Below are 17,153 nucleotides of genomic sequence, written 5' to 3' on the forward strand. Positions count from 1 at the left end.
TTAACAGTGGTTTCATGGTGAGCACATAACATCATTTGTTTATTAGTGTGCACAAAAAAAAAAAAAAATTCTCTGTTGGTCATTGTTGCTGTAATTCTTTGTGTGTTCATTTGAATGTGTTGGAGATTGGACAGTCTGTGCATGTACTGTATTTCCATAGCGGCTTCTCAGGAAAGATCCACGTCAGCATTTACATTTTTCATTCTTCTCATTCATTTGACCTGTTCTTTCAGCTTCTGTGTACAGCATGTTTCTGCACACCAAAACACTATTTAAGATGCACTCTGTGACCTTCATAACAACACCTGAGTTTAACCTGATAGTTCACCCAAAAATATAAAATCAGTCATCATTTACTGCCCCTCATGTTGTTCCGAACACAAAAGAAGGTATTCTAAAGATTATCGACATTGTGATACACAGCAAACAATGATATAGACCAAAAATTCAAAGAAAAATTTATTTTTTTTTATACAAACAAAGCATATAGTCAGAACTTAGATTTTGAATGAGATCAGAGAATTAAAAAGTTACAATGGCATTAAAAGTTACAAATTTCAATAGTGACAGCGTTGCCAAATTAAAAATTTTGTCGCAAAATTTAGACTTTCCCACCCCTTTTTTTCTCATAAAAACGAGAATGTTCCCTGTTAGCTTTTCATAGTCATACATCAAGTGCAACAAAGCAGACACATGTGAATGAAATATCAAATAAAAAGAAAATTCTATGAGTATATTACTATTAATAAAAGTAATTGACCATTTTATGCCAAAGAGAAAGCAATTAAATTCAAAAGCAGTTTCACAGACACTCAAAATTAGATCAGATGATCTGGGGTATTCTGGGACACTTTAGACTTCTGCAGTTTCATCTCAACACTTGAGATGCATGATAACAGCTAGAATAAGCTTAACATAGTTATTAACATAGAGCTACTTGTGATTGAGCAAGACATGAACACATAAGAAGTTTAGTGTCAAGCATTACCCTAATTCACACTGTGAGAAACTGGATGTTGTGATATTTTTAAAGCAATGAGAAAATAATCACAATTTTACATTTCCTTTCATCTGAATATTCACTCTTAAATTTTCTGCATTTACATACATTTATGAAACAAAACTGATATTTAGTCATTTGTATAAAATGAAAGTATCGCATTATTTTGAAATGCAGAAATCTAAAATGTGTTAACAACATGATTTCATAAAATAATAGGAGAAAAAATATGAAAAGATGTGGTGAACCCTATTTCTCACAAAGCGCTTTTCAGGTGTCCGAGCATGGAATATCATTCCAGTTGATCAGAGCAGCAACTGAAGACACCAGTTCAACACAGTCCTCATTTCCTTTGTAGTCATCTGGTTGATCTTTTCTCCAAAACCTGAATAACATGTATCAGATTTTCAGTTATTGAGAAACCCCAAAATTTACCAGCAATAATCACAGTAGCAAAATAACAGGGGTGCTGCTAGACCATTTTAGAGGGTTGCACTAAGCCTGGGACACACTGCACAACTTTCGATTTTTGGCTGTGTCAAATTGCCATTGTGAAACATTCATGGCAATTTGTGTGATTGTGGCTCCCTGGGTGCTTCTCAATATCCCTCCTTGTGTCCTCGCTCCTCCATCCTCCATCCTATGACCCGGAAACCGATCAAGCTCAGCCATCTTGTAGGACGTCTCAGTTCTCTAATTGCACCACGAGGAGGTGAGGTTCGAGAAGTGAGGAGGCTTCCTGAGAAGTCATGAGCGAGGATACACGGGTGCATCCTTTGCGGAACTGTTTAATTGACTAAACGTGACGCACGTATAAAAATGTACACGTATATTTTACCTTTGCAGTTTAAATAATGCCATATATTTCAAAAGGGCATCTTGCTTCATTCATATTTATTATGAATACCTTAAATAAAAAACTTTAACAATATATAGGCAGATGCCTTTAGCACAGCTGATGGCGCTTTGATACTTCTTTGATTCCTCTGTCTTCATTTCCTTTCCTTGCATCCTTCCCTTGTATCCTAAGGGGGGGTGGAGCTAAGACGCGAGGAAAGGAAGCAAGGAAAAGAAAGGAGGATGCACAAATATCTGGGGGCTGGGGGGGTCCCGGACCTCCCATAAATATGTATATTTTTTGGGGTGGGTCCCCTGTGGGGGGTCCCCTGTTTTTTTTAATAAAAAAATAATACTTCAAACATAAAACTAGTGAGAATAAAAAAGGAAATGAAAAGATTCGATTGCTCTATTAAATTTAGACTTGCTCACGTTAAATCATATTTTATTTTTACACATTTTTACAGCGTTGCGCATTATAACCAATCACACACGACTCTGTTGAGTTTAGAATGCAGTGGCCAATCAGAGGCTTTCAGAACAGTTATTGCTGAAACCTGGAGTTTTGTTCAGATTGAACTGGTGAATTCTATGGGATTATTTTTGTGCCAATAAGAATGAACGTAACTTTGTAAAACTGAACGTAACTTTCCAAGAAACGATCAAAAATATGCCACTGCAAAAGAAGAAAAACACAATGAGAATGAAAAAATGAACTCAGTCGCACGAATTTAACATGCTCTTCATATATGCTTCATTCTTTGTTAATGATTTTCAAAGAATCGTTTTCGCGAATCATGGATTCTGAATGCGTTGCCACAGCTTTCGCTTACGCTTCACAAATTTTCGTTTGCTGTTTTGGCACAAACCTCTCATGGGGGCGGGCTTAACAGCGATCTACTCTGATTGGCTAATGAGCTTTTGATGGACAGTTGCTCTCTGACCTGGAATCACAGACGGTGACGTCAGTGGCGCGCATATTGCGGTGTGCAATACGTCGTGCTTTGTTTATATTAAGTATTAATGTTATTAGTATTTCACCTACGGTCGTCTCTTAGTTTCTAAAGATGAGCTCCCAGGAGAGACACGGAGCGGCATCATCTTCCACCTCAGCTTGTCCCTCAGGGCAGCTTGAAGTAAGTTCGTGTTGCTAAAGTAACATTAATCAATAACATAGATAAAAGTTTTATTCATGTACAGTGTGCAACAGTTCTGATAGTTTCTATAAACAAAGCACGACGTATTGCACACCACAACAACTTTCCAATATGCGCGCCACTGACGTCACCGTCTGTGCTTCCAGGTCAGAGAGCAACTGGAAATCGTTTCTTGGAAAGTTACGTTCAGTTTTATAAAGTTACGTTCATTCTTATTGGCACAAAAATAATCCCATAGAATTCCCTCATTATAAGCAACAAAGTGCAGATGTACTATGTAAGTGAGCTATGTAAGTAAGAGATTTATTTATCATAAAGTGTATGACCAGCTTCATTGATTGTAAGAAGAGTTATGAGTGCTTAAACACTAGCTAGACTGACTGTGCTCATTTAGTTCTTTCTCATCTGGTTCTTTCACTGCGTGATTCAGTCTAATAAAATGCATTTTCTCAAAATTCAGGAAATAGGGGCAGAAATGTGTATTTATATCATTTCATATAGTTAATCAATATCACACGAAGAGTGCCATTTTTTATCAATGTGATATGGATTTTATACAACAGTTCAATGAACTAAGTTAATATTAAGAGACTTATGTTTTAGACACCATATTGCCTATTTTTGCTCTATTTCGCCAACAAAAAATCATTCTAAACACAGCCACTGCACTGTTTCGCGTCTCTAAACAACATGACGGTGTTTCGTTCCTGAATGAATCAACCATTTAAATGATTCGTTTCAATCGCAATGACTCACTTTTTAACTGTGACTTACTGACACCTACTGGCGGTTGTAATTCCACATTTGAAGCACCTTTTCATTTTTAAAATAATTTTTAATATCAGTATTCAACGTTTTAGGATTAAATTATAGGAGGTTAAATGCATTCATGTCCTGCATTAAACAGTGGGTAAATACATCTAAATGCCAATTCAGATGCAGTGTTTGTGTTTCCTCTATATTGAAATTTGTTTCCTCGTCCAGCCCAGAGAGTACTCCTGTTCCCAAGTCAAGCCAAGAGAGAGACTCTGGCCCCTAAGTACAGCCCAGAGAGGGCTCTTGTTCTCAAATCCAGCCCAGAGAGGGCACCTGTTCCCATATCCAGTCTAGAGAAAGACTGTTGTCAAGTCCGGCCCAGAGAGGACTCACGTTCTCAAATCCGGCCCAGAGAGGGCTCCTGTTCCCACATCCAGTCCAGAGAAAGACTCCGTTTTTTAAGTCCTGCCCAGAGAGGACTCCTGTTGCCGAGTTCGGCCCAGAGAGGGCTGCTGTTCCCAAATCAAGTCCAGGGAGGGGTGATGTTCCTATGTCTGGCCCATGGAGGGACTCAAAACCTGAAATTTCCCCCATGGAATTTTTTTTGGGGGGGACTATAGGGCTCCGGCCATAGTGGCCGGGCCAATGGATGCCATATCCCCCAGAGCTCCCTGCTCCGCCATGGCTCCCTAAGTTCCCTGATATGCCATAGCTCCCCAAGTTGCTCTGCCATGGTGCCTGGATCTGGTACTGCCGGCACCTACCCTCCCACCCCTCTATGTTATGTTCCGTGAAGACACACCTTCTGGAGGGAGGCATAATGTCACGCCTATGGACTATTCTTTGTGGGTTTTTTTTTTTTGTTTTCCACCTGTCCCATGTGCCTTTTGACCTAGTTTTCCCTCCTGTATTTCCATGCCCATATTTGATCCTTCCTGTTTCTTGTTCTGATTGTGTTCTATTTGATTCCAGGTGTGTCTCGTCTTCCCCTCGTTTGTTGTGTATTTAAAGAGTGTTTCGTTCCAGAGTTCTTCGTCCAGTGTCTAACGTCATTCTGCCGTTTCTCCTTCGGTTTTGTTTAGTAACGTCTATTTTGTTTGTTACTCCTGTGTCTCCTCGTTTCTCTTCATTGTAGTGTAACACTAGCTGTGATATTTTCATATATATATATATATATATATATGATGCGATCTAGGAAAACCCAACACATGGTGAAATTTTACCTTTTTTAGGTTTTGATACCATATAGCTTGAACGTAACCAGAGTTATGGCTATCTTAAGTTGGCTGATAGCGACAATTTTCAGGAATGGAATTTTGAGAAAAATGGCTTTAAAGTGAAACAGCTGCCGTAGTTTACACAGGACTGGCGGAGAATGATATGCCTTTACTAAATATGTTATTTGGTTTATTTTGATAGGTTAAGTGTTTTTGTGGTGTTAAGGGAAAGCACCTCTGTGGAGGACTGCGTGTGGGCAGTCGGAGAAATAGTCGGTTATGATAGTATTAAATCTGCATCTAGAATGAACAGTGGAGTTGTGATTTTTTTGACAGTGTGAATAAAGTTGTAACGATTGTTGAACAAGGTGTAGTAGTTAAAGACACATTTGTTCAAGCAGTGCCACTTGTTAGTCCTGCGAAAAGGATTATTTTGTCACAAGTTCCTCCGTTTATCGGAAATGAAATGTTAGCGAGAGAATTGTCGAGACATGGGCAGCTAATGCGCCGATTAGAACAATTTCTCTCGGATGCAAATCTCCGCAATTAAAGCATGTGGTTTCATTTAGAAATTTTTATGATCGTAAAAGATAAGGAAAAGTTAAATTTGGTGCTCAAGTTTAGAGCGGAGGATTATGATTACAGTGTGTGTGTTTCCTCAGAAAAAATGAAATGTTTTGGATGCAGAATCGAGGGTCATCTCATTCGTTTTTGTCCAGAGTTAAATACTGAAAATATAAATAGGAATGTAGAACAAGGTGAATCAAACAAATCTCAAGACAAAGATAAATCCAGTGACACTCAGAGGCATGTTTTGAGCAAAGCAAATACAACTCAAAGGAAAAAATAACATGAACAAAATGTTTCTCAGGGACAAAAATTAAATGAAGCTCAAGGAGTAGAACAGGATTTATTAGAAAATCATGAACAAAAAACAGATAAAAAATTAAGTGAACAGAATGATCCTCAGGAACAGAAAAAGATTGAGCCTACTGAAAATCAGGGACTAAAACAGAAGGAATTAAGTGTTCTTTAGGAAAACAATCAAAATGTTTCAGATAAAGGGAAGAGGACAAGTAATGGGCAGCTTTTTAGCTTAGCTGAGAACAGCCCACAGGAGTTTGAAATGGAGAGTGAAGTCTCCTCTGGCACTCAGAAGGACATGGAGAGGGCAGGGTGCTCTGTGGTTGATGATAGTGAGATGCTTGTTGATGATACCTCGATCAAAGACAATGAAAGAAAGAGAAAATTTGGAGATGGGGGTCAGTTTTCTGTTAAAATGAAGAAATTTCCTCTTCAAGAGAGCTCACAATCTTTTGATAGTGATGTTGCGGTGGACTCTGATGAAGGCTCTTTAGCCTCTTCACAGTCATTATCCCAAATTAAAGGTGGATACACAATCGCGAGCATCAAGAATTTCCTAAAAAATACTAAAGGAGCAAGAAATATAAAAATTGAGACAGCTTTTCCTGATTTACTACTTTTTATTGATTCAGTTAGGAGTTGTCAAAAACGAACTGAAAATGAAGGAGGAGAATCCTTCACTGATCAAGAGTTTTATCGCTCAAAGAAACTTGTTCTGAAGGCTAAGAGAACTTTGTTTTTCAGACTGTGTTCCCTTAAAAAATTGATGTTATTTTTGAACTGGAGACACACAGCTTTGTTGAAAATGAAGCTGATTGGAAGAGAGAATGGGAGGGTAATATTTTCTTGAGTCATAATACGAGCAATAGTTGTGGAGTGGGGATTCTCTTTTCTAAAAGTTTTATTCCCCAGTCTGTTGAGTGTGTAGAGTTTATTAAGGGTCGACTGTTAAAAATCAGAGCAGTGTATGAAAATGTATCTTTTTTTTTATCACTGTATATGCTCCAGTTGTTGGTGCAGAAAGATTGCCTTTCCTAGACATTTTAAGTGATGTTATTAAAGACTGTAGTAATGATGAATTTTTATTTATAGGTGGGGATTGGAATTGCACAGTAAATAGATTAGACAGGAATCATGTGGAGCCGCACTCGGCCTCTCGCAGTCGATTAAATCAACTGTTAGAAAGTCATGAATTGTATGATATTTGGAGAAGCGTAAATGGCAATCAAAGTCAGTACACTTGGACACACTGTAAAAACAATTTATTGTCTTTGGCCAGTTTTCTTGAGAGGGTGAAGGGTTGTATTTCCAGATGGAAGTGGATTTTACCTAAGATGTCTTATAGAGGTCGGGTTTTGATTATTAATAATCTGATCTCATCTACTTTATGGCATCGACTTGTTGCCAAAGATCGTTTTTATTGTTTTAAACACCATTCTAATGTTGTTAAAAACTGCTTTATAAATCCTGTTGGTTTTTCGGATCACTCACTTGTTGTAGTTTGTGTTTTTTATTAAATGTGTGAAGCCCAGCAGTGCCTACTGGCATTTTAACACAATGTTATTAGAAGATAAAAATTTTAAAGAAATATTTGTATCTTTCTGGAAAAACCATTAGAGTGAAAAAAATGAGTTTACGTCCTTGCAGCAGTGGTGGGACTTGGGAAAAGTTAAAATAAAAGTTGTGCCAACAGTATAACTGTAATGTAACCAAAGTGTTAATGAATTCAGTGAAGGAACTGGAATCTAAAGTACAGAAACTTCAGGCGCAAGTAGAGATGACTCAAGATCAACATGTTCTTGAGGCTCTTGAGATTAAGAAATCCATTTTAGATAACCTGCTAGGAGTATCAGAGCAAGGCGCATTAATTAGATCCCGTTTTAAGAATATAATGGAAATGGATGTTCCTTCGCACTTTTTTTTTTTTTGCACTGGAGAAGAAGAATGGTCAAAATAGACTTATTCAGAGTTTAAAATCTGATTTGGGGTGTTTGTTTCTGATCATACAGCCATTTGTAAATATGCTGTTAGTTTTTATAGTAATTTATTTAAATCTGAGCATCAAGATGAGCAAGTGATAGCTCAGAGTTTTTATACTGGACTTCTCCAGGTCAAAGAAGAGGATCACGCAATGTTGGAAGCAGATATCTCCATGGATGAACTTTATGCAGCTTTGCAAAGTATGCAGAACAAAAAACTCCCAGGTTTAGATGGATTACCGGTCAATTTTTATAAATTTTTTTGGTCTGTGATTGGAGAGGATCTTTTGTCTGTTCTGAACGATAGTTTATTAAACAAACGTTTCCCTTTAAGTTGTAGAAGGGCTGTACTTACACTGCTGCCAAAAAAAGGTGACTTGCAACTTATAAAAAACTGGAGGCCAGTGTCTTTACTTTGTACTGATTATAAACTACTTTCCAAAGTACTGGCAAGTAGACTTACTAAAGTAATGGATCAAATTATTGGCCCTGATCAGACTTATTGTGTTCCTGGCAGGTTGATTTCTGATAATATTGTGCTTATTCAGGATCTTTTAGAAGTTGCTAAGCTTTTTGATCTCAAAATTGGATTGGTCTCTATTGATCAAGAGAAAGCGTTTGACCAAGTTGAGCATAAATATTTATGGGAAACAATGGTTGCTTTTGGTTTTACTTCTGGTTTTATCAACAAGATAAAAACGCTGTATTGTAATGTTCAGAGTGTTTTAAAGATCAATGGCATTTTGAGTGCTCCCTTTCAGGTCCAGCGAGGAATTAAACAGAGCTGTCCCCTGTCTGGAATGCTTTATTCTCTGGATTTTGAACCTCTATTACAGAAACTCAGATCTGTTTTACGAGGTGTAATTTTTCCAGGTTCTAGCATACCGTTAAAGTTATCTGCATATGCAGACAATTTGGTCGTCATAGTTGATAACCAGAAAGATATTGATGTGCTAATAGATATTATAGATCAATATAGTATGATTTCTTCAGCCAGAGTAAACTGGAGTAAAAGTGAGGCTCTCAGTTTAGGAGGAATGCTTGAAAAGACGCTTATGTTGCTGGCAGGTTTAATTTGGAAAACGGATGGGGGTATAAAATATTTAGGTGTGTTTTTGGGTGAGGAGCCTTTTGTCCTTAAAAACTGGGAAAATGTTCTTGAGAGGGTGAAGGGTTGTATTTCCAGATGGAAGTGGATTTTACAGAAATGAATGTCTTATAGAGGTCGGGTTTTGATTATTAATAATCTGATCTCATCTACTTTATGGCATCGTTTGTGGTGTTTCGATCCCCCTCCGGACTTGTTGCCAAAGATCCAAACACTTCTAGTTGACTTTTTTTGGGATCGTTTGCATTGGACACTGCAAAGTGTATTATTTTTGCCAAAAGATGGAGGAGGACAAGGTTTAATTCATCTAAACAGCAGAGGGGCAACTTTTCGCTTTCAGTTTCTGCAGAGGGTTTCTGTATGGTCCCACAGATTTGGTGTGGAGACCACTGGCATGTGCTATTCTGAAGAATCTGGACAGAGCCTTGTTTTTAATGGAGCCAACACAGCTCAACACTTTGGGATTACCAAGCTTTTATCGTGGACTATTTAAAGTGTGGAGTCTGTTCATAAAAAAGAGTCCAGAGCCTCACAGCTCACTGTACTGGCTTTTTCAGGAGCCGGTTGTGCACGGGCCCCGTCTGAGTGTGGCCTGTCAGATAGGCCCCAGTCTACAGGGAAAACTCCGCAGGGCTAACATAGTGACTCCGGGACATGTAGTTCAGTACACAGGAGCAGAGATGGATAATGCTCATTTGTTTGCCTCCCACCTAAGTGTGACCTCTGTTCAGGTAACTGATTCTTTGCTCAAAAAGTGGAAAGGAGCTTTAACGGTTTCTGAACAGTCATTATTGCACTCTTTCCGTGATGGTGTTTGTGAACCCTGTGTTGATGATCGTTTTCCTTTGGTGAACATTTTTCCAGATTTTAAGGACTGCAGTGGCCTTTTGTTAAAAATTGTTGATTCAAATGTATGTGCACATGACGCTGACAGAAAAGTAGTATATAGAATGCTGGTGAAGATTGAATAAGGAAAAGCTGAATAAGCAAAACTTTCCTTAACAATACGCTATATATGAATAGTTAAGATGCAAACCCCTCTAAAAGCCATCTCATAAAATGAGATAATGATACTGAGTTAATGTTCTCGACCCTATAGAATGCCAAAGCTGACATAATTATAAATAAATAAATAAATAAATAAATACATGTACAAATAAATATAAAAAAGCAAATATAAATATATAAATAAATATACGAAGAAAAGTAAAAGGCAAAAATATATAATTATTTATAATTTTATTTCCTTATTTATGTATTTTTTCCACATGTTTTTTTTTTTTTCATTTTATTTATACACTTATTTATTTCCACATTTATTTATTTCTACATTTCTCTGTGGTACAGTAATGAGGAGGGCGTTGTTTACCTCAGGAATAGCAATCCAGCCAGAGTAGGCGAGGGGTAGGCTTTAAGGCCACAGTGACACCTTGTGGTGCCCAAACAAAATACAGGAAGTGTGGCCTACATAACGTGCCTGTTGATAGTGTGGGATGAATGACTTAGATGGACAATATGAGAAAAATCTTATATCACGGGTTATTATTTCAATTACTTTAATTACTATTATGATTTCGGCTGGAAAGCGTGCAATGTGTGACTGTGTATATTTGCTGAAACTCGCGAAACTCGCTTCCTTATGCGCACAGTTTTTTTAGGTTTCACTTTCAACACATGCACATGTTTCAATGATTCGGGATAGATGGAGGCAACAGATCATTCGTCGCCTCGTGCCACTTCCTGTGTGGACAGTCACCGCATCCAGTGGCGTGCACAGGGGGCACGCTAAAGTGCCCTTTAGGATCGATCTCGTCACCAACTGCAAATATCCAGAATTAGATCAACTTGTTTAATATCTGCGACTGACACCAACAATTGTTTTTTTCCCTGTCAATTTTTTTGGGGGCCTAAGTTCCTAAGGCACATTTATATACAGAGTATGAAAAGACAATGCAGAAAGGCTGAGCGGATGTGGCGGAAGACTTGAAATTCACTATAGCATCTATAAAGACAGCCTTCATGCTTTCAGTGTGGAACTAGCCACAGCAAGACAGAAGTTCTTCTCAAACCTTATAAACAGTAACCTAAACAACACTCGCACACTTTTTGCTACTGTTGAGAGACTAACAAACCCCCCAAGTCAGATTCCAAGTGAAATGCTCTCTGACAGCAAATGCAATGACTTTGCCTCCTTCTTTTCAGAGAAGATCATTAACATCAGAAAGGTGATTAGCACATCCTCAAGTTATGCAGAGGTTAGACAGATACGACCGCAATTTCAAAAAGAAGTCACTTTGTCTGTTTTTGAAGCAATTGATAGCAAAACTTTGGAAGAAATAGTACAGCACCTTAAATCCTCAACCTGCAACCTTGACACACTTCCCACATCTTTTTTCAGAAGTGTGTTTAACTGTTTAGAAGCAGATCTCTTAGAAGTGGTAAACACCTCACTTCTTTCTGGGACTTTTCCAAACTCCCTGAAAACTGCAGTTGTTAAGCCCCTTCTGAAAAAGAGCAAACTTGATAACATATTGAGCAACTATAGACCAATATCTAATCTTCCTTTTATAGGCAAGATTATTGAAAAGGTAGTTTTCAATCAGTTGAACAACTACTTAAACTCAAATGGATACCTGGACAATTTTCAATCTGGTTTCCGACCGCATCACAGCACAGAGACGGCGCTTGTTAAGATAATAAATGATATTCGCCTAAATTCTGATTCTGGCAAAATATCGGTGCTGGTATTACTAGATCTTAGTGCTGCGTTTGACACTGTTGATCATAACATTCTTCTAGAGAGACTGGAAAACTGGGTCGGGCTTTCTGGGATGGCTCTCAATTGGTTCAGGTCATACTTAGAAGGGAGAGGTTATTATGTGAGTATAGGAGAGCATAAGTCTAAGTGGACGTCCATGACATGTGGAGTCCCTCAAGGCTCAATTCTTGCGCTGCTCTTGTTTAGCCTGTATATGCTCCCACTAAGTCAAATAATGAGAAAGAACCAAATTGCCTATCACAGCTATGCTGATGATACCCAGATTTACCTAGCCTTATCGCCAAATGACTACAGCCCCACTGATTCCCTTTGCCAATGCACTGATGAAATTAACAGTTGGATGTGCCAGAACTTCCTTCAGTTAAACAAGAAGAAAACTGAAGTCATTGCATTTGGAAGCAAAGAGGAAGTTCTTAAGGTGAATGCATACCTTGACTCTAGGGGTCAAACAACTAAAAACCAAGTCAGGAATCTTGGTGTGATTCTGGAGTCAGACCTTAGTTTCAGTAGTCATGTCAAAGCAGTAACTAAATCAGCATACTATCATCTCAAAAACATTGCAAGACTCAGATGTTTAGTTTCCAGTCAAGACTTGGAGAAACTTGTTCATGCCTTTATCACAAGCAGGGTGGATTATTGTAATGGTCTCCTCACTGGCCTTCCCAAGAAAACCACTAGACAGCTGCAGCTCATCCAGAACGCTGCTGCCAGGATTCTGACTAGAACCAGAAAATCTGAGCATATCACACCAGTCCTCAGGTCCCTACACTGGCTTCCAGTTATATTTAGAATTGATTTTAAAGTACTTTTACTCATTTATAAATCACTCAATGGCCTAGGACCTAAGTACATTGCAGATATGCTCACTGAATATAAACCTAACAGACCACTCAGATCATTAGGATCGAGTCAGTTAGAAATACCAAGGGTTCACACAAAACAAGGGGAATCCGCTTTTAGCTATTATGCTGCCCGCAGTTGGAACCAGCTTCCAGAAGAGATCAAATGTGCTAAAACATTAGCTACATTTAAATCTAGACTCAAAACTCATCTGTTTAGCTGTGCATTTACTGAATGAGCACTGTGCTTCGTCCGAACTGATTGCATTATGTATAATCATTTTCTGTTTTTAAATGTCTTAAACTTATTTTAAATCAATTTTAAAATCATTTTTAAATCATTATATCAATCAGTTTTTACATTTTACATTTTTGTTTTATTGTTATGATCATTGTTTTTATGATTGTTCTACTTCCTTTTTTGTGATTGTTTTTATTATTGTTTTTATGATTATTTTACTTCCTTTTATGTAAAGCACTTTGAATTACCTCTGTGTATGAAACGTGCTATATAAATAAACTTGCCTTGCCTTGCCTATAAAAGTAAAGTTTTTTTTTTTTTTTTTTTTTCTTCTGTTTTCTCCGAAGGCATATGAATTTGACTACACACAAACATACACACACACACACATACATACATACATATATATATATATATATATATATATATATATATATATATATATATATATATTGTAGTGCCCTATAAAATCAGTTTTATTTTTCCCAAATTCCCTGTTATTTTTTTCCAAATTCCATTTTTTCTGTTTTTAATTTTCTCAACTCCTTTTTAATGAGTGCTGGGTTAAAAAATAACCCAACCTTAACCCAGCCGCTGGGTAACTATGGGACAGAACACGCGTTGGGTTGTTTTGACCCAAGTGCTGGGTTTAACCATTTGACCCAGAATGCTGGGTTGTTTATTTGACCCAACCAGTGGGTCAGGTTAACTGTGTTGCTGGGTTAAACATAACCTAATCATTGGGTTATTTGTTGTCTTATTGCCTTGCTACCTTTATATTTACCAATAATAATAAATAATCACAAAAGAATGTAAAATTATTATTGCTTTTCTGTAATACAGTTAGAAAAACACAAAAAATGCAACTGTAAACATCAATTTAATGAGTTTTATTTCTTTTTAAAACAATTTTCAAATGGGTGCAGCTGTCACACATTTTATCCAACCATTACAGACACATAAAACAACAATTTTAGTAGATCAGTTAATTTAAAACACAAAACTGTGTAAACTAGGCACTGTAGATTGTGATTCTTTGTCAACATTGCAGCAGCAGAACACTCAAAAATTAATTATTACCACATGAGAATCGTTCCAAACATTGTGCTATTAAAACTAAGCCAAACAAAGTGTCCACCAGACAATACATATGACAATTTAAAACATGTTACAAGTGGCTGGAAAAAACTGTTGGCCTTAAAAAAAAAATAAATAAATAAATAAATAAAAAAGAAATAAAAAAAAGAAATAAAACACATGAAGACTTATGTCCATCAATATAATATACTGCAAGCTGGAGAAATTCCCAGGGCAAGTGAGTGGCTTCAGTGGCACAGCCCGTAACAAAGGCGAAGGTCTGGGATGTCGTTGTCTCGTCCCCAAGGCACAAATCCACCATGCTGGTCCCCACCTGTTAATTATACGACACTTAGTCTTGAAGACATTTAGGCCTGAAAAAATTCTCATTTTAGAAGAAAATTTCAAACTGCACATTTTTAGTCTTTTACATCTGAACACTTCATACAGTGGTGGCCAAAATGATTGGAACACTAGTATTTTCACCAGCTAAACAATTGTTTTAAGTCAGTGATTTCTATTTTTTTGCTGTAGTGTGTCAGTGGGAAATATCAGTTTGCATTTCCAAAACTTCATTATATATATATATATATATATATAGAAAAAGTAAAACAAAACTTACAGGTTTGTATGTCAATGAATGGCTTCCAGAATTCTGTGGTTGTGGTTCTGTGGACCCTTCCTCCAGAATGGGCAGGACTTTGAAAGCACTCTCCCCTTTAGCATCTAAACCATAAGAATAATACAGTGCAAACTGTGAAACTTATCTCATAATCAAAACAACACATTGAAACACTTTCATATGAAAATTTCTTCATTCCTTTAAATAATGAAATTATAATAAAAAAAATAAATAAAAATTATAATGGTATTAATGCAAATGAATCCCCACCCCCATTCAACTACTGCAGGTTAAGTTTAGGTATGGGGTGGGATTCAGGGATGTAGAATATGCTCATGCAGAATAAGGCATCAGTATGTGCTTTATAAGTACTAATTAACAGCCAATACACAAACTAATAAGCAACTAGTTAAGTGTTACTGTACCATTGTATTTATCAATTGATGTGAGATTGATTTTAAGAAATACCTTACCTGAAGTCATGTCACCCAGCTCTTAATGCACCTTTCCATCTGCTGGGCATAGGCAACAACAAATAGCCCAGTCTACAAAAAGTCTGCCTCTGGATGTAGCTTCCTGAAGTCTTGTGAAATCTGATCAAATTTGAAAAAAAAAAAAAAAAAAAAAAAAAATGCACAAATGTGGTTAAATAAGATTTTGATTTTATTGCCATACCAGTAACTATGGTTATTTTAATGAAAAGATCAAATTCTAAAACAAATCATGGTTATTGAATGTTACTGAATGATATAACTTACCTTCAAAGGTTTTAACCAGGGTATCAAGCTGCCTTTCCTTCAACTTCTCTATTACAAAGCTGTCCATCTGCACCAGCAAGAATCTCACATATCTAGAATGAAATTTCAGATTTAGAAAATTAGAATTTCACAAAACTGTTTTTACAATGACTTATTTTATATAGAAAGCAGGTTAATGCGTTTACATGCAGCACAATCATTTAAACACAGATCAGATCATGCTGATATTCGCAGTTTCTGCATTAAATGAGATCCTCCCCTGACAAAAATCGCGTGTGAACAGGCAGCATCTGGGTGGAGGAGTGGACGGAGCGGGCATGGGCGCATTTAGGCGCAATCGTCAAATATATTTAAAAGGAAGCCCACGTCACTGTTCTGACCGCATCATTGTCGTTACCGGGTGTTTTAGGGAATATTTGCATTTACTCACATGCGATTAAACTAGCTATTCATGTGGTGGACAGTCACGATTTTGGCTAATGCAGGACACTACTCGCAACAGATGGGATTTAGAAGTGGGTACACGCAAAGCCAACTGATAAAGAAGTGGACATAAACCGTGTACCTGCGTATAACCTGCACTACACCACTGCTTATACTCCACGAGAGTTAAAGTAAGGTGCATAGCGGAGCTAATGCAGCTACCTGAGGAAAAAAAAGAGCGCGAAAATGCACAACATAAAAATGACGGATCTATAGTTGGATTCGGCACGTCGCAGACATTGACTTGAAAAAATATGCTCTTAAAAGATCAATTTTAGTACGAAATGACATAATTTTGACAAAACATTACAAAGCCATACAGTATGCAGTCAGTAACTGAACTTACCCCGTATTTCTAACCCATGCCTGGTTTCATGAAGCGTTAAAAAAGGGACATTTGTGCTGTATATGAATAAAACTTTTATTTAACGATAAAGCCATTGTTGAGGCAAAAAAGTAGCTCACTATAGGCTGCTACTTAACGTTCGTTAATCATTCACAGAGTAAAGCGCTAACCCCACACAGCGACATATCAAATATTAAATTAAACAGTGAAATCACTGTGCTTTAAACCACAACTTATTAAAAAATAAAGGTAAATAATCATATAATCATATTAACTTACCGTATAATCCTGCTTGCAGTGAATTTCGTGACCGCCTGACGAGGAGACGAGTGAAGAATCCAGAAAGTTCGATGAAGTGGAAAAATAAACAAACCGGTTGGGTTAAAATAACCCAACCCGCGTGTTCAGTGGTGAAAGTCCATTTGACCCAGCATGATCAACCCAACTGTGTGTTTACAGTACCTCAAACAACCCAGAATTTTGACCCAGCACAATTAACCCAGCAATGTGTTTACAGAAATAACCCAGCACTTTTTAGAGTAGCAAATGATTAGTTTTCTGTGAAAAAGATTTATTAATAGGAGGTTGCTTTGTTTATGGTTGTGGAAAAGATGAGCTTTGAGATATTTCCTCAAAGTTGTGGATGATTATTAAACACTCAGTGCTTTTTAGTACTTACCCTTGTGTCAGTGATGAATTATCCACCCATTGCATTGTGCCTTCTTGGTTTATATCAGTCAAACCAATCCACACCCTCTCACCATTAGCATTGAGAACTGACGTTATGAAATGCTGTGTGCATAAAAAAACTGAGTAAGTGATTGCTCTCATGCATAAATGGATACTTACAGATATTTACCTGTTTCACTTCAGTCTTGATTGTGACCAGATCGGCACCTTGATCCTTGCAGTACTGCCTGCTCTCAGACCAGCTCTTCGAAACACTGGACATGAAAAACCAACCTGAGCTCAACTGAAATGCTAACAGAAACACACTTTTTAAAAACTGTACACGTAAAAGAAAAATAGGAAAATGAAACTACAGAAACAGGTCTGTACTAACCTTTTTGATAAGCTTTCTTTAGTTCAT

General features: G+C 37.3%; 1 protein-coding gene and 1 long non-coding RNA gene across 2 annotated transcripts; both read right to left on the bottom strand.

Moving 5' to 3' along the window:
* Positions 1-496: 496 nt before the first annotated feature.
* On the bottom strand, positions 497-17,147 carry LOC127158156 (CD209 antigen-like). The gene is made up of 4 exons (XM_051101310.1): positions 17,127-17,147; positions 16,923-17,044; positions 16,743-16,855; positions 497-1,385 (listed from the first exon to the last, which is right to left on the bottom strand). The coding sequence occupies exons 2-4, from the start codon at positions 17,013-17,015 to the stop codon at positions 1,271-1,273; spliced, it is 321 nt and encodes a 106-aa protein (XP_050957267.1). The 5' UTR covers positions 17,016-17,044; positions 17,127-17,147; the 3' UTR covers positions 497-1,270.
* Positions 14,089-14,988, bottom strand: LOC127158157 (uncharacterized). Its single transcript, XR_007826075.1, has 3 exons — positions 14,950-14,988; positions 14,477-14,580; positions 14,089-14,188 (listed from the first exon to the last, which is right to left on the bottom strand). It is a non-coding gene; the product is annotated as an uncharacterized LOC127158157 (long non-coding RNA).
* Positions 17,148-17,153: the final 6 nt, after the last annotated feature.

Source organism: Labeo rohita, unplaced genomic scaffold, assembly GCF_022985175.1.
Source record: "Labeo rohita strain BAU-BD-2019 unplaced genomic scaffold, IGBB_LRoh.1.0 scaffold_1366, whole genome shotgun sequence".
In the NCBI taxonomy this organism is placed as follows: domain Eukaryota; kingdom Metazoa; phylum Chordata; class Actinopteri; order Cypriniformes; family Cyprinidae; genus Labeo; species Labeo rohita.

What these genes read in the sequence shown, in the direction of transcription:
- LOC127158156 (XM_051101310.1), bottom strand. Translation starts at nt 17,015, where the DNA reads ATGTCCAGTGTTTCGAAGAGCTGGTCTGAGAGCAGGCAGTACTGCAAG. An exon ending in TCAAGACTGAAGTGAAACAG is followed by an intron (nt 16,856 to 16,922) that starts GTAAATATCTGT and finishes TTATGCACACAG; the next exon opens with CATTTCATAACGTCAGTTCT. An exon ending in AATTCATCACTGACACAAGG is followed by an intron (nt 1,386 to 16,742) that starts GTAAGTACTAAA and finishes CATGTTATTCAG; the next exon opens with GTTTTGGAGAAAAGATCAAC.